Genomic DNA, 25786 nt, shown 5'->3' with positions numbered 1-25786 from the left:
CATACGCGATATGTGAAAGTTTATAATATTTAGAGAAATTGAAAAATGTCAAATACAAAAGTAGTCGTAGTAGTGAATATTTATTTTTGTTTCTCATAAGCGTGCATCCGTTGTATTTTTGTTTCTCATCATCCGTTGTCCGTCAACAACACAGCCGTCTGTGCCTCGACGTTTGCGCTCTGTCTGCGATCTTTGCCAGTTAATATTTACATATTAACATTGAAACTCCGCAAGATATTCCTCTACACTTATTTAGTGAGAACATTGCTCCTCCTGGCCGCCCAGCCCCGCCAGCCCCGCCAGCCCCGCCCCTCGCCCCCTTCTGGCTTCAACCACCCGGGAGAAGACTGTTCGCCTTTAGGACAGGCTATGGTTGGTCTAGGCTTTTATTTTTTAGCAAAACTAAACAATAAAAGCCTGGAGATCGAGGCTAACTTGACTTCCTGTTGCCACGGAGAGAGGTACTATAAACTCCTTTAGGAAAGAAAAGGCTCCACGTCTCCGTTACTTTAAGGTTACTTTTGTTAGTGAATTAACAGTCTATCTGGAGTTTGGACTCATGGCGTCTGCTACGCTGGTAGGTTATGTTGTTGTTTATCCCTTAGTTCTCTAATTGAGCATTGCAAGTTCAGTAGCCAGCTAGTTAGCTTGAATGGCTAAAGCTAAATAACAGTAAGGTCTACAAGCAGTGTTGCCATGTCCGCTTATTATTAGTGACATGATTGATTGATTGATTGATGTACTTTATTTAGTAAGACATGAGAAACAGTACATGGAACTTCAATTCACAATACAAGGTCTACTAAACTGGATAACTCGTAAAGCACTAAGCTTGTTTAAAATGAGTTCCCACGCTCACAAATCATGATGGACTTATGGACATTGGGCTTATGTTGCTGTGAAGTTGCTTGTAAATATTGGTTAGTTGCGGGTTGCGTGTTTTTTGGATTGTTTATACATTTCAGTTGCTTATTTGGGCTTGCTTCTCAATTTTTAAATTATTTTAACCAGTGGTTCTCAAATATTTTCATGTCATGGACCCTCACATTATTATAGTAGTTGTCCCCCCCATCTGAAAATGTTTTGTGCTAGCTGTAGTATGTAACCCTCGTCGACGTATTTACGATTCTGACGTGCCACCTGAGCTATTAACATTTTTTTTTCCTATATTGTTCCTTCAGGTCCATAGCAGTGTCTTTAAGCGAAGCCACACACCCAGAACAACAAAATGTAGCAGCTGCTGTGAACAGTTTCATTGTTTTTTATGTACAAAAACATATAATACAAAGGAAGGCGTATCTCACCACCTAGAGGTCCATAAAAAGAATGCCTTAAAAGTGAATGGTTAGTTACCCTCCATTAGCTTTGTGCTATTCCATTATCACTTGTTTGTACTGCTGCTAAGTAAGCTTACCCATAATAATGTCACATACCAGTATTAGGAGTATATAGGGTGTATACTTCCTTTCTTTTAGTTGTTTTCCTTTCCTTAAACATTTGGACTGACCCACCTCCAAACAATATCTGTTTTTTTAAGGCCAGTCCATCTCCTTTTGTTAATTTCCTTGGTTTCCACCTCTATCTACACACTCCAAGTTAGGACTTGATTGACACAATGAGCACTTCAATCCCAAGACCTGTCTAGTCTGTAACACTAGTTAGTTTAGTTTAATTTCATAGGGAAACCATACAATGGACATGATGCTTTTGTCTCTTTATAGACTTGTACGTCAACTGTTGCCATCTGGCTTGCGATTTGGAAATGGCCCCAGGGCCCCATTTCCATTGCCCCTTTTGTGGGGTCAAGTACAGGAGGAAGGACACCATGCGGAAGCACCTGCCAACGTGCCATTCTGAAATGGTGGGTGTGTGTGTTGTTTACTGCTATATATTTTACATTACTGCTATATATTCTTTAATTTATGAAAAATATAATTTTTTTGATTTATGAATATATTATTAATGTAGAGTTTATTTTGGTTTATTTTCTTCATATAACTTAAAGGTTAGTGAAATGAAAAATATGTTTTTCACACTTTTAGAGCATATCCGTGGTCATCATATGGGCATACCTAACAATAGATGCCAAAAAAAATAAAAAATAAACATTTTTTGTGTATTTTTATATCTAAAGTCCCTAAAAAGCCAATCTTAATTACTTCCTGTAAACGAAAACGTGCTGCGTGATGACATAACGCAGCCTTCATGAATATAAATGAATCTTGATTACATGCACCTGTTTGATTCCCATAGCTGCACGTTCTTCAAACACAGCTGATTTTAATTACAGAGATACTCCGTTTTGAATCTCATTGAAGATGAGTGTATTACTCATTTTAAACTTCATATGCACACTAAAATATGTATCTGAAAACATTATAGGTTAGAAATAAGCCAGGTAGTAGCAAACGTGCTTCACTGGCTGTCTCTCGCTCACTTGTAAACAAACACTAGCCGTGTTGCGCACGGCTGAAGTGATTGAGATCCAACGTCCCATAGCCTGAAGGGATGGGACCTTCTGATTGGTTGAGAGTCAGTTGAACCGGCGTTTCAGACTGAACCTTCAAAATAAAATGACCGAAAATGTCACTGCAGTGCGTCTTTAAAACAAAGCCTTGAGCTTTTATTCTGAAATGTCGAGGCTGGGGGGCGTGGCTTCAACTGTTCCAGCCATGGAGGAATGACAGTGGTGGAATGAGACGTGATATTCCAGCCTGCATGCATACACTCTTGGGACGATGGATGGATGGGTCCTATCACTGCCCACCCTTTGCTTTAGGGAAAAGAACAATCCAGCCCTCATACTCAAGCACTTTCACTTTAGCCTTCCCTCTGCCAGTGTTATTTATATAGCACATAAACGTATGAGTAAACAGGGCCAATGTCCACATAAGGTGCGAGGGTACTGGTGGTCATACTGGTGGCTATTTTTATTTTTAGCAAAGGGTTATAGTTGTAGAGGGGGAAAAAAGAGCAGACCAAGTAAACAAAACAAAGTATAATTTACTTGAGCACCTGCCCCTCAAAATGTTTGTGCATGCCACTGTGGGTGCTGTTCTGAACATTGCAAATCCCTAAGCAAGTAAAGGTATCTGAAAACAACATTATAGCTTAGTACAGCTGTGGAAATTGTCTTAATGTTCCCATCACAAGCAACAACTGGAGATCTGATAACATTAAACAGGTTTAGGGTTTCATGTGCCTTTTTTTTAAGGCCTTCAAATACAATGGATTCAATTTGTTTTGATACAAACTGAGCCTATGCTTTTTTCCCCCCATAATCTGTTTACGGATAAGTTTACTCCAATGCCAGCTGTATTTCTTGTGATGATAAAGAGGCTGTTTCTGAGCTCTGAACCGGTTGCTCTCATTTGAGAGATTTTCATAAATGTGTGTGAAATGTGCCATGTTTCTCTCAGCCATTCAGTGAGACTGCTTGGAAGACATGTTTTTGTGTTTGTTTGTTTTTTATTCCTCATCATGCCTTGTGTCTGCTGTTGTTCAGGACTTCGGGGCCGAGAACATCGTGGATGAGCTCAGACAGGAAGTGATCAAGCCCCCAGAGCCACCACCCCATGTTGAAGCCGCCACCCCAGTGGAAGCTGGAACTGCAGGTGGGGAGAAATACATGCGCGAGCAAAACATACTGATATATATTTATATATAGAGATATAAATATGTAAACATATTATACATAAATATATATATGCATTTACATATACATAGGCATCTCCAGTGAAATTTAATAAATATCTCGCGTTCAATCCTTGACACACGGGCTGCCGTAGAACGCAAAAATGACACTAGTGCGCATGCTCATAACTCTACGTGTGGTCAAAATCGACTCAATAATTCTACTTCCGGCAGTCTTCCGGGTGCTTCAAAACGCCACTGAGCACATTCATTGAAATGATAGCTGGGGGCGGGGCAATCCGCCCTCTAGTTATATTATACCTCTATGGAAGTGATACCTTCGTGTGAGCTGAGACAGGAAGTGATACCTTCGTGTGAGTGTCTCTTGCAACCAAAGAAACCACCAGGGGAGATGAAAAGTCTGACGGCACAAGTGGTCAAAATGAAGCCGTGTCTCAATCCCATCTTTAACAGGAACTCTCCCAATTCTACAAATCTGGATCCTCAGTATCTAGACTCCTGGGTGTGATGATTCGTTTTGGATAATTTCTATCTACAAGCTCACAATGGTTATCAGTGCGTCACGGTGTGAGCTTGTAGATGGGCTGTTTTTGTAAAAAAAATGATTTCAAAGTTTACCCAAAATAGGGACACCAGGGTTCATGTGGTTAATATATTGGGTCCTGTTGGGGTGCACAATATTATATAAGATGGTTTTATTTGACTATGTAATTGCAAATTAGAATTATTGTAGGAAAGCACCCTTTTTGCACCATGTTTTCTGATACATCCGTCTGTATAGACTAATCCACAGAGCTCTGCGGTGTCAGACTCCTGCTACGGTGTGCATTCTGACACCGCAGTTATGCTTGCGCCAGGGGAGTGCTCTGTGGATTCGTTTGTAGTGAATGTATGTCATCCATAACTTTTTCTGTTTGTCTGAAAATGTCTTTCTGATTCGCAGGTGCCGAGGAGACTGCCGAGGAAAACTGGTGGCCGTATCTTTTTCTCATGCTGTTATATAAAGGTTGGTGCCCTGTGCTGCTGCGCTGATTTTATCCGCCAGATTGGGACGTTCACGGCATATTTTGCACCATTACGGTGCGTTCATCATCGGTGACGAGTGCCTCTAACAGCCGCTGCTGGCTGCGTGCACGCAGCGAGGCGATGCGAGGCGACGCGAGTCATATCGCTACCCCTGTGCCTAATGGCTGTACATGGGGCCGACGGGTGCTTTAGAGTGATTGTGTGAGTGTGGCTTCAGGAAGTAAATTCCTAGTCTCGATCTCCAGGCTTTTATTTTTTAGTTTTGCTAAAAAATAAAAGCTTGGAAATGGTGACTCAGATTTGACTGAAAATGGTGACTCAGATTTCAATGTAAAATGGATGAGAGGATTGGGTCAGGTATTAGTCTATAGCATTATGCCCCGTGGTTTTAAAAGTAATATAACAAACCTTAGAATAGTGATGATAGATAAAACCTTAATGTCACACCATACATTACCCTAATCAATATATTTGTTTTAAAAAACTAACTTATTAAGCCCCAACATAGCTAAAGTTCTCAACTGCATGCTGGGATAAGACTTCGTAGCCAATGGTAGGAAGGCTCCTCTCCTAGCAAGGGCCTTGTTCACACCTCAGGTGTTAGCTATTCTTCCCTCACTACCCAACAACTGTAATCAGGAGGGACACAGTATATTTGTTTAATCATTATCTGTATGTAGCACATTTCATGAACACATTTCCTGAAACCTATGTTTTAAGGGTTCTAATTATACAAAAATGTAAAAAATGATCCGAAAATAGCAAATCTACAAACTCGGATGAGACTAGGGGTGTAATGACATTAGACTGTCTTGCAATTTAATTATAAATCAGTCCCCATGCCTATGGGGTATTTTTTTTTATCACTGGGCATTTGCACACATGTGAAATATTTGTTCTGTGCATTTACCCATCTTAATTTCCTACCTAACCTATCCTAACTTAAAATAATAAAGGACTTAGTAGTTGCTACCCTCTAGTGGCCAAACACTGCATATTGCAGCTTACATGTTTGCCTGTGTAATAATGAATGTTTCCTGCTCCCATAGCTGACAACCTAAGCAACGCCCAGTCAGGCTCCAGTCTGTCCCTGGCCTCCGCTACCACCAATGAAGCTGACAGCGTCAACTCGGGAGGGGCCGGCTCCCAACGGTACGCTGTCTCCCTCTGCTAGAAACCTGGCTTTAATCAGTTGTAATGTTATTATGTTTGTATTTTTATTGTAATGTTTATATTTATTTTGTATATTTAATCATGTGTTTTCCAGCTGTGACTCGGTAGAGTCCTTCCCAGGCAGCCGAAACAGCAGTTGCAGCGCAGAGAGAGACTGGGACAACGGCTCCACTGCGTCTTCCATCACGTCCATGGCTGAATACACCGGTCAGTGCACAGAAAGCAGCACATTTTCGAAAATGGCTGCTCTTACAAGCTCATAACGTGTCGCAGTGCGACACGTTGAGAGCTTGTAGATCGTCCATTTTCGCTGTTCATCAGACGAAGTATATAGGGCTTAAGTGTTTGACATGCACTGAATGTTTCATGCTTTACTGTGTCTAAACTGATTTTCTTTAGGTCCCAAGCTGTTCAAGGAACCAAGCGCCAAGTCCAACAAGCCAATCATCCACAACGCCATCGCACACTGCTGCCTGGCGGGCAAGGTCAATGAGCCCCAGAAGAACCAGATCCTAGAGGTTAGAGCCCAGAGGATTTTCATTTCTCACTGACAGTCAATGTACTCAAAAACCCAGTGTTTACTGCCAGGGACCCCCAGAAGAGAAGATTTATGTAAAAAAAAAATATATATATATCAAAATGTTCCAAAAGTTTCGATATTTTTAACAATATTTTCAAAAACAATGGTGTAGTTTGTTGAAGATCATCAGAAGTTGATAATGCATAGCTTGCTTCTGTAAAAAATAGCAGATCTACAAGCTCACAACGCCTCGCAGCGAGGCGTTGTGAGGAAGGGTCTTGTGATGATAAAGAGGCTGTTTCTGAGCTCTGAACTGGTTGCTCTCATTTGAGAGATTTTCATAAATGTGTGTGAAATGTGCTATGTTTCTCTCAGCCATTCAGTGAGACTGCTTGGAAGACATGTTTTTGTGTGTGTTTTTTTTATTTTTATTCCTCATCATGCCTTCTGTCTGCTGTTGTTCAGGAGATCATTGTGGATGAGCTGAGACAGGAAGTGATCAGCACCAACAGCAAGGCTGAGCCCCCACAGTGTAAGTAGTAATATAGTGCACTTGGGTAGCTAACGTTAGCATGCTAACAGTTTCTATATTTAGAATAGGCTAACATCTAAATATGGCTATTCTAAATATAGGATTCTATTAATACATCTGCTGTATATATAGATTTTAATCCATTCATTTAATCCAATCAATTTAATTCGTTTTTAATTCATTCTTAATTCATTCTTAATCCAATTATTTAATTTGTTCATTAAATAATTCATTCTTAATTTAATTATAAATATTATATATCTTTCTCTCTATTCTTTATCTAATTCTCTTTTCTTTCTGGGTCTTTTTCCAAAAGCCCAACTGCAGAGTGTCAGTTTTGACACCTGTTCAAAAATGTATCCTCTCCCCCTCCCTCCCTTCCTCTTTTCTCTCTCTCTCTCAGGGTTTCTCTCTCCCCTTTCTCTCCCTCCCATTCCCTCCCTCCCTCCCTCTCTGTCTCTCTTGGGCAAAATTTATGGAATTGGGTAAAAGGGGAGATGGGTGGATAATGATCATCAGTGGTACTGCAGGCCCACAGGTTGGTTTAAACTCTTTTGTCATATTATAGGCTTATTTTTTTTTTTTGAACAATAATAACTTTTAACAGCTGCCGTAGCGAAGAGATGGATTAAAGATGGAGTCTAGCTAGCTTACCACCTCCCATTGGGTGGTCCAAGCCCCTGACTCAGATTTCAATGTAAAATGGATGAGAGGATTGGGTCAGGTATTAGTCTATAGCATTATGCCCCGTGGTTTTAAAAGTAATATAACAAACCTTAGAATAGTGATGATAGATAAAACCTTAATGTCACACCATACATTACCCTAATCAATATATTTGTTTTAAAAAACTAACTTATTAAGCCCCAACATAGCTAAAGTTCTCAACTGCATGCTGGGATAAGACTTTGTAGCCAATGGTAGGAAGGCTCCTCTCCTAGCAAGGGCCTTGTTCACACCTCAGGTGTTAGCTATTCTTCCCTCACTACCCAACAACTGTAATCAGGAGGGACACAGTATATTTGTTTAATCATTATCTGTATGTAGCACATTTCATGAACACATTTCCTGAAACCTATGTTTTAAGGGTTCTAATTATACAAAAATGTAAAAAATGATCCGAAAATAGCAAATCTACAAACTCAGATGAGACTAGGGGTGTAATGACATTAGACTGTCTTGCAATTTAATTATAAATCAGTCCCCATGCCTATGGGGTATTTTTTTTATCACTGGGCATTTGCACACATGTGAAATATTTGTTCTGTGAATTTACCCATCTTAATTTCCTACCTAACCTATCCTAACTTAAAATAATAAAGGACTTAGTAGTTGCTACCCTCTAGTGGCCAAACACTGCATATTGCAGCTTACATGTTTGCCTGTGTAATAATGAATGTTTCCTGCTCCCATAGCTGATAACCTAAGCAACGCCCAGTCAGGCTCCAGTCTGTCCCTGGCCTCCGCTACCACCAATGAAGCTGACAGCGTCAACTCGGGAGGGGGCGGCTCCCAACGGTACGCTGTCTCCCTCTGCTAGAAACCTGGCTTTAATCAGTTGTAATGTTATTATGTTTGTATTTTTATTGTAATGTTTATATTTATTTTGTATATTTAATCATGTGTTTTCCAGCTGTGACTCGGTAGAGTCCTTCCCAGGCAGCCGAAACAGCAGTTGCAGCGCAGAGAGAGACTGGGACAACGGCTCCACTGCGTCTTCCATCACGTCCATGGCTGAATACACCGGTCAGTGCACAGAAAGCAGCACATTTTCGAAAATGGCTGCTCTTACAAGCTCATAACGTGTCGCAGTGCGACACGTTGAGAGCTTGTAGATCGTCCATTTTCGCTGTTCATCAGACGAAGTATATAGGGCTTAAGTGTTTGACATGCACTGAATGTTTCATGCTTTACTGTGTCTAAACTGATTTTCTTTAGGTCCCAAGCTGTTCAAGGAACCAAGTGCCAAGTCCAACAAGCCAATCATCCACAACGCCATCGCACACTGCTGCCTGGCGGGCAAGGTCAATGAGCCCCAGAAGAACCAGATCCTAGAGGTTAGAGCCCAGAGGATTTTCATTTCTCACTGACAGTCAATGTACTCAAAAACCCAGTGTTTACTGCCAGGGACCCCCAGAAGAGAAGATTTATGTAAAAAAAAAATATATATATCAAAATGTTCCAAAAGTTTCGATATTTTTAACAATATTTTCAAAAACAGCAGGTGTACAAGCTCACGGCACGAAGTGACACGCTGTGATCGTGTTCATCTGCTATTTTTTAATAGCCAACATATGAATGGATAAAGTGGTTAAAATAATTGTGATGCAACATTAACTACTTTTGCTGGGGTCCACGGACCCCACGTTGAGAATCACTGGTTTAAGTAGCCTTGGGAACCAACGATTCCCGAGCTACGTGGCCCATAGTTGTCCTGGGTAATATTATGCTTTATCGATATTATATTGAGGAGGTAAGCTCCGTTACAGCAGCCTTCCTTGTTTACATTTTGCGGCGATGCTGTCAGCTAGTTGCAGACAGTATGAAGGCCCAAAACTCAGAACGTCATTGAGACTCAAAGCATAAAATTGTCCGTAACTTGGTGATAAACTTCTCACTAGGGGTGCAACAATTAATCAAACTAATACATTTTTATAAATTATAAAACAATTGATTGATAATCAATCGCTATTTTAGGCATGATATTAAAAGCGAAAAGTTAAAAACAACAACATTATATATATGATATATATACACAGTATATATCATTTTTTTAACTCCTAAAATAGTATGACTGTCCAAAACTCACAACATGGTGAGACACTTGTTTCTCAAAGCATAAATTGACTGAACAATTGCTCCGCCCACCCCAGGAGTTGGAGAAGTGCGAGTCCAACCACCTGATGATCCTGTTCCGCGACGGCGGCTGCCAGTTCCGGGCGCTCTACTCCTTCTTCCCCGACACCAAGGAGATCACCAAGCTGACGGGCACCGGCCCCAAGAGCATCAGCAGGAAGATGATCGACAAGTTCTACAAGTACAGCTCGGGACGCAAGCAGTTCACCGTCTTCCACGCCAAGACCGTGTCGGTCAGCGTGGACGCCCTGACCATCCACAAACACCTGTGGCAGACCAAGAAGGGCACTGTGCCAAAGAGTCTGAAGAGCGTGAAATAGGCCGGAGATGAGAAGGGTCTTTAAAAAAAACTAAACGAAACAATCGTCTCCACCGCTCCAAAATCATCAGACCCCGATCATCTTGCTTGTTTTCCCTGGATAGACCGCATTGACGCCCGCCTAGCCTAGCTAACCGTTTGTCGCTCTGGAAACCTTGCCGGAGGCCACGCTTACGGACACGTGGTCGCCTGTAGGCAGGACCGAGGGTTACGGGGGCAAATGGAAAATACTACCGCGTCACTGGATGGTATGTGAGACTAGTCTAAGCAAAGGGAAAATGCCATCTGAGGTTAGTACGGTATGATAACCCCTCCCTGTGACCTCAATGCCTTCTGTTCAGGTGCTGTCGATCCTGCTCCCATTTTTCTACGATGACCACGACTCAAGCATGTGGCATTTTTCTCTTCTTCTGTCTCTCATGTGGTGGATTTTCTTTTATTTACTTGAGTATTTATTGGTTTGGCACTGTCGTGGTCGAGAGCTCAGCTGCAGCACTACAATCCTTGCCCTCAACACGCCTCTCGCTCTTTTAGACAAACGAGGAAAACGGTGGCAGAACCTGGGCTCGCCTGTTCTGTCCCAATGCAGAAATCGGAAGCAAGGGACACGGAATACATACATCCCCTTTTTTTGGGGCGGGGATTTGAGCCGCTCCATTGCACCGACACCTCTCCTAAGTGTGGACTAATGCTGGGGTTCTCAAAGTGGGAGTGCAGGGGTTCAAAATTGACCCTTAACAATTATGTATCTCTGAGATTGTACAAATCGAACCAAATGGTCCATTTGGCTCCATTTGTGTGGGGGTCCTTGAAATTAAAAAAAAGTTTGAGAACCACTGGACTAATGTAACGGTTAAATCAGACTGGCATCGCCATTCTTGCCTCACCAGGGGTCTGCGAACCTGCTGCTCTGATCTGTCTTCTTCTGTCTCCCCGGCTCCCCCTGACGTCTGTTGGCCTTTCATGCATCATGGTACTATCATCTATTTATTCAGCCGCTTTTTAAAAAAACTAGATGCTGGTCTGTGTAGCACTGGGTAATGGGTATAGCTAAGAAAAAATTGGGTGCGGGCTGTGGTTCAATTATTTACCGACATTAAAGAACATTCCTCCAATGTGTCAACAAACACTGCCACATTGTCTGTCTGTCTTCTCTGTATGTTCATTCACATCCAAGTGCTTTTTAGGAACCTTGTTGGCCTCAAGAACAACCAGAAGTGTTGCACGTGCACTTTAAGCCCGATTTTATACTTTGTTGTACTACGCTGTTGCACGCCGGAAATAGCGGCCCTACAAGCTTGTAAATCCGATATTTTCGGCACGCGACTTCGTCATACGGCGGAGAATAATTAAGCATTACTTTATTTTCGGGCATACAAAAACTATGTGTGAACTAATGACCATGGTATTGTCTTTAAAACTGCTGTTGTGCACTCGTAAAAAAGCAACCTGTGTGGAACTAAACCAAACACTAAGATTGAATAATACTGACCTGTAAACCTGAAGGGCATCCATTGATACTACTGCTGTCTCCAAAAACTACGTAGAATACTTGATTATCCTTTGTTGCTGCATTTGATTATTCTTTTTTGATAGATCTTACTATTGTACGCAGGTGTGTTTATTTTATGTTTACTAAAAGATTGTATTTGGCATTGGTCACCGTTTTTGTTACACTAGTGTACTCTTCATCATGTTGTTTTTATCTTTGATTCCCATACCACCTATTTATTTAAAAAAAGGAAGCACCGAAACACTACATTTTCCATTAAATAAAAGAAACAAAAACTTTTTAATTTTCTATTCTTTTGTCATGGTTTAATTTGTCCATTTGTGTGACTCACCATTTTTTCTGTTATGGATTTGGGCACCACACCTTTCTAATTTCTAAACAATTATAGCTCACCACCATCACATGATCGCATGTTCACTTTTCACAAGAAGCTGCATCCATTCAACTTGATCTTTGCATATTTTATTTATTTCTTCAGTGCATCGTTTAACCTCTAATCACTATTTTGGGCATTTTTTTTTTTAATACATTATTTTAAAAGCATCCAGATTCTGCAGCAAACATTCGGTGATAATGACATATCTACATGCTGCAATTTATTGTGAGCTTGTAGACCAGCTATGTTCAGCCAAGATATTTAGTGTGGAGGGGGGAAAAGGACGGGGCCTTCTAGTATAGACCCCTGGGGGACTCCGGTCAACTCATTTTATAGGGTTTAAAGGGCAAGACCACTTTGGTAGATGTTTGGGTTGTGTAGTTCCCTTGCCGTGATCTAACTCCAAAGGTGGACAAGAAATCAAAAATAATTTGTCCATTGACTATAAATTGATAATTCAAAATATGCTCAATATTGACTTGCATTGAACGGCAAGGCCACTCTGCAGGCTCTTTTTCAGCCTGTAAACGGATGCAAATAAAGCTGATTCAGATGTATTTTGAATTATCAATTTCTAGTCAATGGAGATTTTTTTATTTTATTTCTTGTCCACCTTTGGAGTTGCATCATGGCAAAGGTAACTACACAACCCAAACCTCCAAAGTGGTCTTGACCTTTTAAGTTAATACTAATGTCTCACAGGTTTGCTCACACCTTCTCTCTAAGGGCTGATGATAAATGTATAGTTGGACATCTGAGTTGCAATTGGGTGACTTCAGGCCTCCCTCAGAGCTAACTGCCTTCCACTCAAACCAACTGTAACAGCAGGGGTCATGCCTTAACGCACTGGTGCTCAATGTGCGGTCCCGGGACCACCAGGTTTGTGACTGAAGAGTATACAAATGGGACATGGAGTTCAATCAACTCTGAGGATTTTACAGAGTAGATCGAGTTCCAGTATAGTTTAATTCAGTGAAAAGGGTAAACTGTAAACCAATCTAAACTGTAAAATCATCTGTGTTAATTTTACTCTTTAACTTAAGAGTGTACAAATGGACCAGTCGGCGTCCATTCGGTTCATTTTGTACACTCGCAGTCACAGACCCGCGGCCGCGTTTGTCCATTTGGACTGCTGGTGGTCGTTCGGACCAACTCCGTCCCAGGACCCGATGTTGAGAAACAGTGGCTTTAATGCCTGTGGTCATAATAACCATGGTAAACTGAAGCCATGTCATGGCAACATACCGTTTACAGTCAACTTGCAGGTTCATTGATCTACAGCATGTCTCTAGACGTGGTGCAGATATCCCAGTCCAGATATTTTTTTATCTGACTTATTAGATCCTGCTCCAGAGCAGACACAGTCTATCATGAAAGGTAAGTTTTGTCGCTGTTTTTTTCCTCAGTTAAATATGAAATATTAAGCAAAAACAAAGAAAGAAGCAATGATTTAATGAGAAATCTCATGTTAATCCTCTTTATCTCTACAGTTTGTGTCCCTGGCCTTGCTTTGGTGCTGGTATGTGTAGTTTGGGACTTGGGCCGTACTTGTACATTAGATGGCATCACAATGATCTGTCAGGAGGTTCCATCAAGTAAGACTTTTGTTTTGTTAAAATCATTTCTTTGATTAACCTCTTTAACCCTGGGGTCCCACCCAATTTTGGGCAGGTCATTCATGTAAACAAAAAGGGGGCTTAAATAGTAGCTCTACAAGCTCACTGAGAGCTTGAAGATCGTCTATTTCCAAAATAATTTAGTACATACAATAGCCTACTGCCCTACAAAGCCAAAGAGCAGTAACTACGTTTTTGCACACACTGACTTATTTGTGTATCCCAAAGGTCAAATTAGTCTTTGTGATTTTGGGGGATGAACAATTACCTCAAGAACAGATATACAATTTGTGTAATATCACTTATATGCCCCCATTTACTATTTGTCTGAGCTTTTAAACTCTTTTATCAGTAAAATTATTTGCGCAGTTACTGCACTTTGGCTTTGTAGGACAGAATTGGTTTTGTGGTTATGTGTGGTTAAAAGATAAGTACCGGTACACATTCAATACAAACCTTTTGTTTTATAAGACTTATATTGGTACAAAGCAAAAAGCATATTTTTTGCACTGCCTCCATTGTATCCTGTATCTCTGCACTCTCAGCTTTCAGCGCAGGTTATTTGTCCTTGGTGATGATTCTGAAGGACGTCGGCGAGATCAACTCCACCGTATTCCACAGCGACAACCTGGCCTCCATCACCAGGCTCACCATCAACAGAGCCAACGTCACCGGGATCGCTGCGGGGGCGCTGGGCTCCTTTCAGAAGCTCCAGAACCTCACCTTAGACCAGAACGGCCTCGCCCGGGTCGACCCGGCCTGGTTTGCCCGACCGGCCGTGCTCAAAGCACTTAGCCTGGTGGAAAACCGCATCGAGGTTCTGAACGGGTCCATGCTTGGCGGGTTCACTGGTCTTACTCTTCTGAACCTGGCTAAGAACCGGATCAGGGCTGTCGATGCCGGTAGTTTCATCCTCCAGAGCAGCCTGGCTCATCTAGACTTGTCTGGGAACAGACTGAGTCGGGTCGATCCGGAGGCGTTCAGGCCTCTCAGCTCTACCAGGATGAGGTACAGAAGTTGTACTACTAATAGAGCATTTGTATCTGAAACACAGGCCTCTTTAGATGTGGAACACACCAATAAACGATCTATATATTGCACCAGGGTTGAAGATTGTAAAAATACAAACCCAGACAGGTTCTTCTGTAATGCATCTGCCAAAACAGGTAGAGATTCGACATAATCTGGGGGACATCTAGTCCATTGGTACATCTTTCCCTTATAACTAAATGTGAAACAATATTCTGATGATGGATCAACAGTGATAGATAAAGAAGCATTTGCTAATACAATAACACTAAACCATGATGATTCACTAGGAATAGTACTCCAGATTGTTTCAGGGTTAGGTTCTAGAGGTATACGAGCAAATGTTTTCGCATATATCGGTCGTGGATCGTAAACATGCCAGCACGTAGTACCATCAGCCTTCTTTATGGGTAATATTGGCGTATTACATTTAGAAGGTAGGACAGGAATAATTATTGCATCCTTCAGAAGCTGGTCAATATTGGTAGTCATCTCCTCCTCTGCCACACCTTGCAATGGATATTGTCTCTTATCGGGTCTGACAGATCTGTAGTCCCAGTTCCACATAGGACCAACAGATATCGGAGTAGCACCCTTCATAAGACCCATATCGTATTTATGAGTTGTCCACAATTTCATAGGAACATCTTTTAAGGCGGGGTGCATTTCACATTTTTGCATTTCATGCAGAATGTTGGTGTCATCGTTAGCGATCCCTGTAGTGTAGACGTCGGTGGAGCATATTCCATCTTCCGTAGAGGTATTGATGGAGTCCATAGAGAGATGAGCTGAAATAATCAGAGATTTTTATCAACTCTTTACAACATTCATATATATATATATATATATATATATATTGAAATGTTACAATGTTACAATTTTACTGATTTAGTCATAGAAATTCAATACTTACATGGTACATCTGCCATAGCGAATATGTATGAGATGAAGAAAAATGAACACTACTAAGCAGATTACGGCTGATCCAAAAATCACTACACAAAAAGTGTAGTACAAGGGTTAGTTAACACCAGGTTAGTGTTCAGTTCTAGATGGTCAGTTCTAGGTAGCCAGGCAAGTGAGACACCCCTATATTTCCTATCAGCTCATGCAAAAGATCACGCTATATACGTTTGGTAGGACCACACCCGCTGTGACGTGGGGGTAGTTAGAGGGAATGTTAGAGTTTAGACTTTGCCAAAAAACAAAAGACTTTGTAAAAAATATTTACTTTTACTATAGTTGAACTATAGAAGTTTGGTTGGATTATAAAGTGGAATATAGTTACAATTATTTGGTTTAAAAAAAAAAAGAAAAAAAAAGAAAATCTAAATGATACCAAAGCATAAGTGTTCTTCAAGTGTAGTACAATGTTAAAACATTGATTCGGAATCAGACCGAATCATATCATAGCCATATGGATTTGTTTATATCCATTTGTTTCATATCCATCCGTATTGATACTATGATATACTAATGAGACCATGTCTTTTTCATAAAGAACATTTATTTCACAAAGAAAAAACATATACACATATTCATACATATTCAAAGAATGAACATAATACTTGGTATACAATATCAGTGTAATATATATCCCTCAAGAGTCAACTCAAGAGTTGTAACAGTCATGTGTGATGTAACAAGTTCTTTAAAAAAAAGAAAGAAAAAAAAAAGAAAACTGATCAGAGGAGAAAAAAAGAAAAAGAAAAAAAAAAGGTCTATTGTATCCCAGGGTCCATATGTGTGGTCAGTCCATAACACAATGTTCAATATCCTCAATGCATCTAACGAGACATCGGCAGGGTTCTAGATAGACCCTGTTGGTTTACGTTTTTAATGATATCTATCAATCTCAAATGCATCTAGCGATACATCGGTTGGGTTGAAGCATATGGAATCCCAGTGGTCCACCAACCAGTCCATGTGTCTGAGACGCTCTGCTCCGCTCCGCTCTGAGACGCTCCGCTCTGAGACGCTCCGCTCCGCTCTGCTCTGAGACGCTCTGCTCCGCTCCGCTCTGAGACGCTCTGCTCTGAGACGCTCTGCTCCACTCCGCTCTGCTCTGAGACGCTCTGCTCCGCTCCGCTCTGAGACGCTCCGCTCTGAGACGCTCTGCTCCGCTCCGCTCTGAGACGCTCCGCTCTGAGACGCTCCGCTCCGCTCTGCTCTGAGACGCTCTGCTCCGCTCCGCTCTGAGACGCTCCGCTCTGAGACGCTCTGCTCTGAGACGCTCCGCTCTGAGAGGGGCAGGGTTCTAGATAGACCCTGTTGGTTTACGTTTTTAATGATATCTATCAATCTCAAATGCATCTAGCGATACATCGGTTGGGTTGAAGCATATGGAATCCCAGTGGTCCACCAACCAGTCCATGTGTCTGAGACGCTCTGCTCCGCTCCGCTCTGAGACGCTCCGCTCTAAGACGCTCCGCTCCGCTCTGCTCTGAGACGCTCTGCTCCGCTCCGCTCTGAGACGCTCTGCTCTGAGACGCTCTGCTCCACTCCGCTCTGCTCTGAGACGCTCTGCTCCGCTCCGCTCTGAGGCGCTCCGCTCTGAGACGCTCTGCTCCGCTCCGCTCTGAGACGCTCCGCTCTGAGACGCTCCGCTCCGCTCTGCTCTGAGACGCTCTGCTCCACTCTGAGACGCTCTGCTCTGAGACGCTCTGCTCTGAGACGCTCCGCTCTGAGACGCTCTGCTCCGCTCCGCTCTGAGACGCTCTGCTCCGCTCCGCTCTGAGACGCTCTGCTCCGCTCTGAGATGCTCCGCTCTGCTCTGAGACGTTCTGCTCCGCTCCGCTCTGAGACGCTCTGCTCCGCTCTGAGATGCTCCGCTCTGCTCTGAGACGCTCTGCTCCGCTCCGCTCTGAGACGCTCTGCTCCGCTCCGCTCTGAGATGCTCCGCTCTGCTCTGAGACGCTCTGCTCCGCTCCGCTCTGAGACGCTCTGCTCCGCTCTGAGATGCTCCGCTCTGAGACGCTCTGCTCCACTCTGCTCTGAGACGCTCCGCTCTGAGACGCTCTGCTCCGCTCCGCTCTGAGACGCTCGGCTCTGAGACGCTCTGCTCCGCTCTGAGACGCTCCGCTCTGAGACGCTCTGCTCCGCTCCGCTCTGAGACGCTCTGCTCTGAGACGCTCTGCTCTGAGACGCTCCGCTCTGAGACGCTCTGCTCCGCTCCGCTCTGAGACGCTCTGCTCCGCTCCGCTCTGAGACGCTCTGCTCCGCTCCGCTCTGAGATGCTCCGCTCTGCTCTGAGACGCTCTGCTCCGCTCCGCTCTGAGACGCTCCGCTCTGCTCTGAGACGCTCTGCTCCGCTCCGCTCTGAGACGCTCTGCTCCGCTCCGCTCTGAGATGCTCCGCTCTGCTCTGAGACGCTCTGCTCCGCTCCGCTCTGAGACGCTCTGCTCCGCTCCGCTCTGAGACGCTCTGCTCCGCTCTGAGACGCTCTGCTCTGAGACGCTCTGCTCCGCTCCGCTCTGCTCCGCTCCGCTCTGAGACGCTCTGCTCTGTGACGCTCCGCTCTGAGAGTGCTCCGCTCTGAGACGCTCCGCTCTGAGACGCTCTGCTCCGCTCCGCTCTGAAACGCTCTGCTCTGAGACGCACTGCTCTGCTCCGCTCCGCTCTGAGACGCTCTGCTCTGAGACGCTCTGCTCTGAGATGCTCCGCTCTGCTCTGAGACGCTCTGCTCCGCTCCGCTCTGAGACGCTCTGCTCCGCTCCGCTCTGAGATGCTCCGCTCTGCTTCGCTCCGCTCTGAGACGCTCTGCTCCGCTCCGCTCTGAGATGCTCCGCTCTGAGATGCTCCTGAGACGCTCTGCTCCGCTCCGCTCTGAGATGCTCCGCTCTGAGACGCTCCGCTCCGCTCTGCTCTGACACGCTCTGCTCTGAGACGCACTGCTCTGCTCCGCTCTGAGACGCTCTGCTCCGCTCCGCTCTGAGACGCTCTGCTCCGCTACGCTCTGAGACGCTCTGCTCTGAGACGCTCTGCTCCGCTCCGCTCTGAGACGCTCTGCTCTGAGACGCTCTGCTCCGCTCCGCTCTGAGACGCTCCGCTCTGAGACGCTCTGCTCCGCTCCGCTCTGAGACGCTCTGCTCCGCTCTGCTCTGAGACGCTCTGCTCCGCTCCGCTCTGAGATGCTCCGCTCTGCTCCGCTCTGAGACGCTCTGCTCCGCTCCGCTCTGAGATGATCCGCTCTGAAACGCTCTGCTCCGCTCCGCTCTGAGACGCTCTGCTCTGAGACGCTCTGATCCGTTCCGCTCTGAGACGCTCCGCTCTGAGACGCTCTGCTCCGCTCCGCTCTGAGACGCTCTGCTCTGAGACGCTCTGCTCCGCTCCGCTCTGAGACGCTCTGCTCCGCTCCGCTCTGAGACGCTCTGCTCCGCTCCGCTCTGAGATGCTCCGCTCTGCTCTGAGACGCTCTGCTCCGCTCCGCTTTGAGACGCTCCGCTCTGCTCTGAGACGCTCTGCTCCGCTCCGCTCTGAGACGCTCTGCTCCGCTCCGCTCTGAGATGCTCCGCTCTGCTCTGAGACGCTCTGCTCCGCTCGGCTCTGAGACGCTCCGCTCTGAGACGCTCTGCTCCGCTCCGCTCTGAGACGCTCCGCTCTGAGACGCTCCGCTCTGAGACGCTCTGCTCCGCTCCGCTCTGAGACGCTCTGCTCTGAGACGCTCTGAGACGCTCTGCTCCGCTCCGCTCTGAGATGATCCGCTCTGCTCTGAGACGCTCTGCTCCGCTCCGCTCTGATACGCTCCGCTCTGAGATGCTCCGCTCTGCTCTGAGACGCTCTGCTCCGCTCCGCTCTGAGACGCTCTGCTCCGCTCCGCTCTGAGACGCTCTGCTCCGCTCCGCTCTGAGACGCTCCGCTCTGAGATGCTCCGCTCTGCTCTGAGACGCTCTGCTCCACTCCGCTCTGAGACGCTCTGCTCCGCTCTGCTCTGAGACGCTCTGCTCTGAGACGCTCTGCTCTGAGATGCTCCGCTCTGCTCTGAGACGCTCTGCTCCGCTCCGCTCTGAGACGCTCTGCTCCGCTCCGCTCTGAGATGCTCCGCTCTGCTTCGCTCTGCTTCGCTCTGCTTCGCTCTGCTTCGCTCCGCTCTGAGACGCTCTGCTCCGCTCCGCTCTGAGATGCTCCGCTCTGAGATGATCCTGAGACGCTCTGCTCCGCTCCGCTCTGAGATGCTCCGCTCTGCTTCGCTCCGCTCTGAGACGCTCCGCTCCGCTCTGCTCTGAGACGCTCTGCTCCGCTCCGCTCTGAGATGCTCCGCTCCGCTCTGAGACGCTCTGCTCCGCTCCGCTCTGAGACGCTCTGCTCCGCTACGCTCTGAGACGCTCTGCTCTGAGACGCTCTGCTCCGCTCCGCTCTGAGACGCTCTGCTCTGAGACGCTCTGCTCCGCTCCGCTCTGAGACGCTCTGCTGCGCTCCACTCTGAGATGCTCCGCTCTGCTCTGAGACGCTCTGCTCCGCTCCGCTCTGAGACGCTCTGCTCCGCTCCGCTCTGAGACGCTCTGCTCCGCTCCGCTCTGAGATGCTCCGCTCTGCTTCGCTCTGCTTCGCTCCGCTCTGAGACGCTCTGCTCCGCTCTGCTCCGCTCCGCTCTGAGATGCTCCGCTCTGAGATGATCCTGAGACGCTCTGCTCCGCTCCGCTCTGAGATGCTCCGCTCTGCTTCGCTCCGCTCTGAGACGCTCCGCTCCGCTCTGCTCTGAGACGCTCTGCTCCGCTCCGCTCTGAGATGCTCCGCTCCGCTCTGAGACGCTCTGCTCCGCTCGGCTCTGAGAAGCTCTGCTCCGCTACGCTCTGAGACGCTCTGCTCTGAGACGCTCTGCTCCGCTCCGCTCTGAGACGCTCTGCTCTGAGACGCTCTGCTCCGCTCCGCTCTGAGACGCTCTGCTCCGCTCCACTCTGAGACGCTCCGCTCTGAGACGCTCTGCTCCGCTCCGCTCTGCTCCGCTCCGCTCTGAGACGCTCCGCTCTGAGACGCTCCGCTCTGAGACGCTCCGCTCCGCTCTGCTCTGAGACGCTCTGCTCCGCTCCGCTCTGAGATGCTCCGCTCTGCTCCGCTCCGCTCTGAGACGCTCTGCTCCGCTCCGCTCTGAGATGATCCGCTCTGAGACGCTCTGCTCCGCTCCGCTCTGAGACGCTCTGCTCTGAGACGCTCTGATCCCCTCCGCTCTGAGACGCTCTGCTCCGCTCCGCTCTGAGACGCTCTGCTCTGAGACGCTCTGCTCTGAGACGCTCTGCTCCGCTCCGCTCTGAGACGCTCTGCTCCGCTCCGCTCTGAGATGCTCCGCTCTGCTCTGAGACGCTCTGCTCCGCTCCGCTTTGAGACGCTCCTCTCTGCTCTGAGACGCTCTGCTCCGCTCCGCTCTGAGACGCTCCGCTCTGAGACGCTCTGCTCTGAGACGCTCCGCTCTGAGACGCTCTGCTTCGCTACGCTCGGAGACGCTCTGCTCTGAGACGCTCTGCTCCGCTCCGCTCTGAGACGCTCTGCTCTGAGACGCTCTGCTCCGCTCCGCTCTGAGACGCTCTGCTCCGCTCCGCTCTGAGACGCTCCGCTCTGAGACGCTCTGCTCCGCTCCGCTCTGAGACGCTCCGCTCCGCTCTGCTCTGAGACGCTCTGCTCCGCTCCGCTTTGAGACGCTCCTCTCTGCTCTGAGACGCTCTGCTCCGCTCCGCTCTGAGACGCTCCGCTCTGAGACGCTCTGCTCTGAGACGCTCCGCTCTGAGACGCTCTGCTTCGCTACGCTCGGAGACGCTCTGCTCTGAGACGCTCTGCTCCGCTCCGCTCTGAGACGCTCTGCTCTGAGACGCTCTGCTCCGCTCCGCTCTGAGACGCTCTGCTCCGCTCCGCTCTGAGACGCTCCGCTCTGAGACGCTCTGCTCCGCTCCGCTCTGAGACGCTCCGCTCCGCTCTGCTCTGAGACGCTCTGCTCCGCTCCGCTCCGCTCCGCTCTGCTCCGCTCCGCTCTGCTCCGCTCCGCTCTGAGATGCTCCGCTCTGCTCCGCTCCGCTCTGAGACGCTCTGCTCCGCTCCGCTCTGAGATGATCCGCTCTGAGACGCTCTGCTCCGCTCCGCTCTGAGACGCTCTGCTCTGAGACGCTCTGCTCCGCTCCGCTCTGAGACGCTCCGCTCTGAGACGCTCTGCTCTGAGACGCTCTGCTCCGCTCCGCTCTGAGACGCTCTGCTCCGCTCCGCTCTGAGATGCTCCGCTCTGCTCTGAGACGCTCTGCTCCGCTCCGCTCTGAGACGCTCCACTCTGCTCTGAGACGCTCTGCTCCGCTCCGCTCTGAGACGCTCCGCTCCGCTCTGAGACGCTCTGCTCTGAGACGCTCTGCTCTGAGACGTTCTGCTCCGCTCCGCTCTGAGACGCTCTGCTCCGCTCCGCTCTGAGACGCTCTGCTCCGCTCCGCTCTGAAATGATCCGCTCTGCTCTGAGACGCTCTGCTCCGCTCCGCTCTGAGACGCTCCGCTCCGCTCTGAGACGCTCTGCTCCGCTCCGCTCCGCTCTGAGATGCTCCGCTCTGCTCTGAGACGCTCTGCTCCGCTCCGCTCTGAGACGCTCCGCTCTGAGACGCTCTGCTCCGCTCCGCTCTGAGACGCTCCGCTCTGAGACGCTCCGCTCCGCTCTGCTCTGAGACGCTCTGCTCCGCTCTGAGACGCTCTGCTCTGAGACGCTCTGAGACGCTCTGCTCCGCTCCGCTCTGAGATGCTCCGCTCTGCTCTGAGACGCTCTGCTCCGCTCCGCTCTGAGACGCTCCGCTCTGAGACGCTCTGCTCCGCTCCGCTCTGAGACGCTCCGCTCTGAGACGCTCCGCTCTGCTCTGAGACGCTCCGCTCTGAGACGCTCTGCTCTGAGACGCTCTGCTCTGAGACGCTCCGCTCTGAGGCGCTCTGCTCCGCTCCGCTCTGAGACGCTCTGCTCCGCTCCGCTCTGAGACGCTCTGCTCCGCTCTGAGATGCTCCGCTCTGCTCTGAGACGTTCTGCTCCGCTCCGCTCTGAGACGCTCCGCTCTGCTCTGAGACGCTCTGCTCCGCTCCGCTCTGAGACGCTCTGCTCCGCTCCGCTCTGCTCCGCTCCGCTCTGAGATGCTCCGCTCTGCTCTGAGACGCTCTGCTCCGCTCCGCTCTGAGACGCTCTGCTCCGCTCCGCTCTGAGATGCTCCGCTCTGAGACGCTCTGCTCCACTCTGCTCTGCTCCGCTCCGCTCTGAGACGCTCCGCTCCGCTCTGCTCTGAGACGCTCTGCTCCGCTCCGCTCTGAGATGCTCCGCTCTGCTCCGCTCTGCTCTGAGACGCTCCGCTCTGAGACGCTCCGCTCCGCTCTGAGATGCTCCGCTCTGCTCTGAGACGCTCCGCTCTGAGACGCTCCGCTCTGAGACGCTCCGCTCCGCTCTGAGACGCTCCGCTCTGAGACGCTCCGCTCTGAGACGCTCTGCTCCGCTCCGCTCTGAGACGCTCTGCTCCGCTCCGCTCTGAGAGGCTCCGCTCTGCTCTGAGACGCTCCGCTCTGAGACGCTCTGCTCCGCTCCGCTCTGAGACGCTCTGCTCCGCTCTGAGACGCTCTGCTCTGAGACACTCTGCTCCGCTCCGCTCTGAGACGCTCTGCTCTGAGACTGCTCTGCTCTGAAACGCTCTGCTCTGAGACTGCTCTGCTCAGAGACGCTCTGGTCTGAGACTGCTCCGCTCTGAGACTGCTCTGCTCTGAGACTGCTCTGCTCTGAGACGCTCTGCTCTGAGACGCTCTGCTCTGAGACGCTCTGCTCTGACACGCTCTTTTCTGAGACGCTCTTTTCTGAGACACTCTGCTCTGAGACTGCTCTGCTCTGAGACTGAGACGCTCTGAGACTGCTCTGCTCTGAGACGCTCTGCTCTGAGACGCTCTGTTCTGAGACTGCTCTGCTCTGAGACGCTCTGCTCTGAGACGCTCCACTCTGCTCTGAGACTGCTCTGCTCTGAGACGCTCTGCTCTGAGACGCTCTGCTCTGAGACTGCTCCGCTCTGAGACGCTCCGCTCTGCTCTGAGACTGCTCTGCTCTGAAACGCTCTGCTCTGAGACTGCTCCACTCTGAGACGCTCCGCTCTGCTCTGAGACTGCTCTGATCTGAGACGCTCTGCTCTGAGACGCTCTGCTCTGAGACTGCTCCGCTCTGAGACGCTCCGCTCTGCTCTGAGACTGCTCTGCTCTGAGACGCTCTGCTCTGAGACTGCTCTGCTCTGAGACTGCTCCGCTCTGAGACGCTCTGCTCTGAGACGCTCTGCTCTGAGACTGCTCCGCTCTGAGACGCTCCGCTCTGCTCTGAGACTGCTCTGCTCTGAGACGCTCTGCTCTGAGACTGCTCTGCTCTGAGACTGCTCCGCTCTGAGACGCTCCGCTCTGAGACGCTCCGCTCTGAGACGCTCCGCTCTGAGACTGCTCTGCTCTGAGACGCTCTGTTCTGAGACTGCTCTGCTCTGAGACGCTCTGCTCTGAGACGCTCCACTCCGCTCTGAGACTGCTCTGCTCTGAGACGCTCTGCTCTGAGACGCTCTGCTCTGAGACTGCTCCGCTCTGAGACGCTCCGCTCTGCTCTGAGACTGCTCTGCTCTGAAACGCTCTGCTCTGAGACTGCTCTGCTCAGAGACGCTCTGGTCTGAGACTGCTACGCTTTGAGACTGCTCTGCTCTGAGACTGCTCTGCTCTGAGACGCTCTGCTCTGAGACGCTCTAATCTGAGACGCTCTGCTCTGACACGCTCTTTTCTGAGACGCTCTTCTCTGAGACGCTCTGCTCTGAGACTGCTCTGCTCTGAGACTGCTCTGCTCTGAGACTGCTCTGCTCTGAGACGCTCTGCTCTGAGACGCTCCGCTCTGCTCTGAGACGCTCCGCTCTGCTCTGAGACTGCTCTGCTCTGAGACACTCTTCTCTGAGACGTTCTGCTCTGAGACTGCTCCGCTCTGAGACGCTCCGCTCTGCTCTGCGACTGCTCTGCTCTGAGACGCTCTGCTCTGAGACTGCTCTGCTCTGAGACTGCTCCGCTCTGACACGCTCCGCTCTGAGACGCTCCACTCTGAGACGCTCCGCTCTGAGACTGCTCTGCTCTGAGACGCTCTGCTCTGAGACGCTCTGCTCTGAGACGCTCTGCTCTGCTCTGAGACTGCTCTGATCTGAGACGCTCTGCTCTGAGACGCTCTGCTCTGAGACTGCTCCGCTCTGAGACGCTCCGCTCTGCTCTGAGACTGCTCTGCTCTGAGACGCTCTGCTCTGAGACTGCTCTGCTCTGAGACTGCTCCGCTCTGAGACGCTCTGCTCTGAGACGCTCTGCTCTGAGACTGCTCCGCTCTGAGACGCTCCGCTCTGCTCTGAGACTGCTCTGCTCTGAGACGCTCTGCTCTGAGACTGCTCTGCTCTGAGACTGCTCCGCTCTGAGACGCTCCGCTCTGAGACGCTCCGCTCTGAGACGCTCCGCTCTGAGACTGCTCTGCTCTGAGACGCTCTGTTCTGAGACTGCTCTGCTCTGAGACGCTCTGCTCTGAGACGCTCCACTCCGCTCTGAGACTGCTCTGCTCTGAGACGCTCTGCTCTGAGACGCTCTGCTCTGAGACTGCTCCGCTCTGAGACGCTCCGCTCTGCTCTGAGACTGCTCTGCTCTGAAACGCTCTGCTCTGAGACTGCTCTGCTCTGAGACGCTCTGGTCTGAGACTGCTACGCTTTGAGACTGCTCTGCTCTGAGACTGCTCTGCTCTGAGACGCTCTGCTCTGAGACGCTCTAATCTGAGACGCTCTGCTCTGACACGCTCTTTTCTGAGACGCTCTTCTCTGAGACGCTCTGCTCTGAGACTGCTCTGCTCTGAGACTGCTCTGCTCTGAGACTGCTCTGCTCTGAGACGCTCTGCTCTGAGACGCTCCGCTCTGCTCTGAGACGCTCCGCTCTGCTCTGAGACTGCTCTGCTCTGAGACACTCTTCTCTGAGACGTTCTGCTCTGAGACTGCTCCGCTCTGAGACGCTCCGCTCTGCTCTGCGACTGCTCTGCTCTGAGACGCTCTGCTCTGAGACTGCTCTGCTCTGAGACTGCTCCGCTCTGACACGCTCCGCTCTGAGACGCTCCACTCTGAGACGCTCCGCTCTGAGACTGCTCTGCTCTGAGACGCTCTGCTCTGAGACGCTCTGCTCTGAGACGCTCTGCTCTGAGACGCTCTT

The 25786-nt window shown here is 48.9% G+C and overlaps 1 protein-coding gene across 1 annotated transcript; it reads left to right on the top strand.

Annotated features, from left to right (window-relative positions):
- Positions 1–449: 449 nt before the first annotated feature.
- Positions 450–11865, top strand: LOC311037194 (uncharacterized protein). Its single transcript, XM_084046314.1, has 13 exons — positions 450–577; positions 1182–1344; positions 1722–1861; positions 3506–3614; positions 4598–4660; positions 5730–5832; positions 5948–6060; positions 6253–6371; positions 6839–6905; positions 8321–8423; positions 8539–8651; positions 8844–8962; positions 9779–11865. The coding sequence occupies exons 1-13, from the start codon at positions 560–562 to the stop codon at positions 10079–10081; spliced, it is 1533 nt and encodes a 510-aa protein (XP_083902440.1). The 5' UTR covers positions 450–559; the 3' UTR covers positions 10082–11865.
- Positions 11866–25786: the final 13921 nt, after the last annotated feature.

This window comes from Gymnoscopelus microlampas, assembly GCF_963454915.1.
Source record: "Gymnoscopelus microlampas genome assembly, chromosome: 21".
In the NCBI taxonomy this organism is placed as follows: domain Eukaryota; kingdom Metazoa; phylum Chordata; class Actinopteri; order Myctophiformes; family Myctophidae; genus Gymnoscopelus; species Gymnoscopelus microlampas.
The sequence above is the reverse complement of the archived record's forward strand: the minus strand, read 5'-3'. Positions and strand labels throughout refer to the sequence as shown.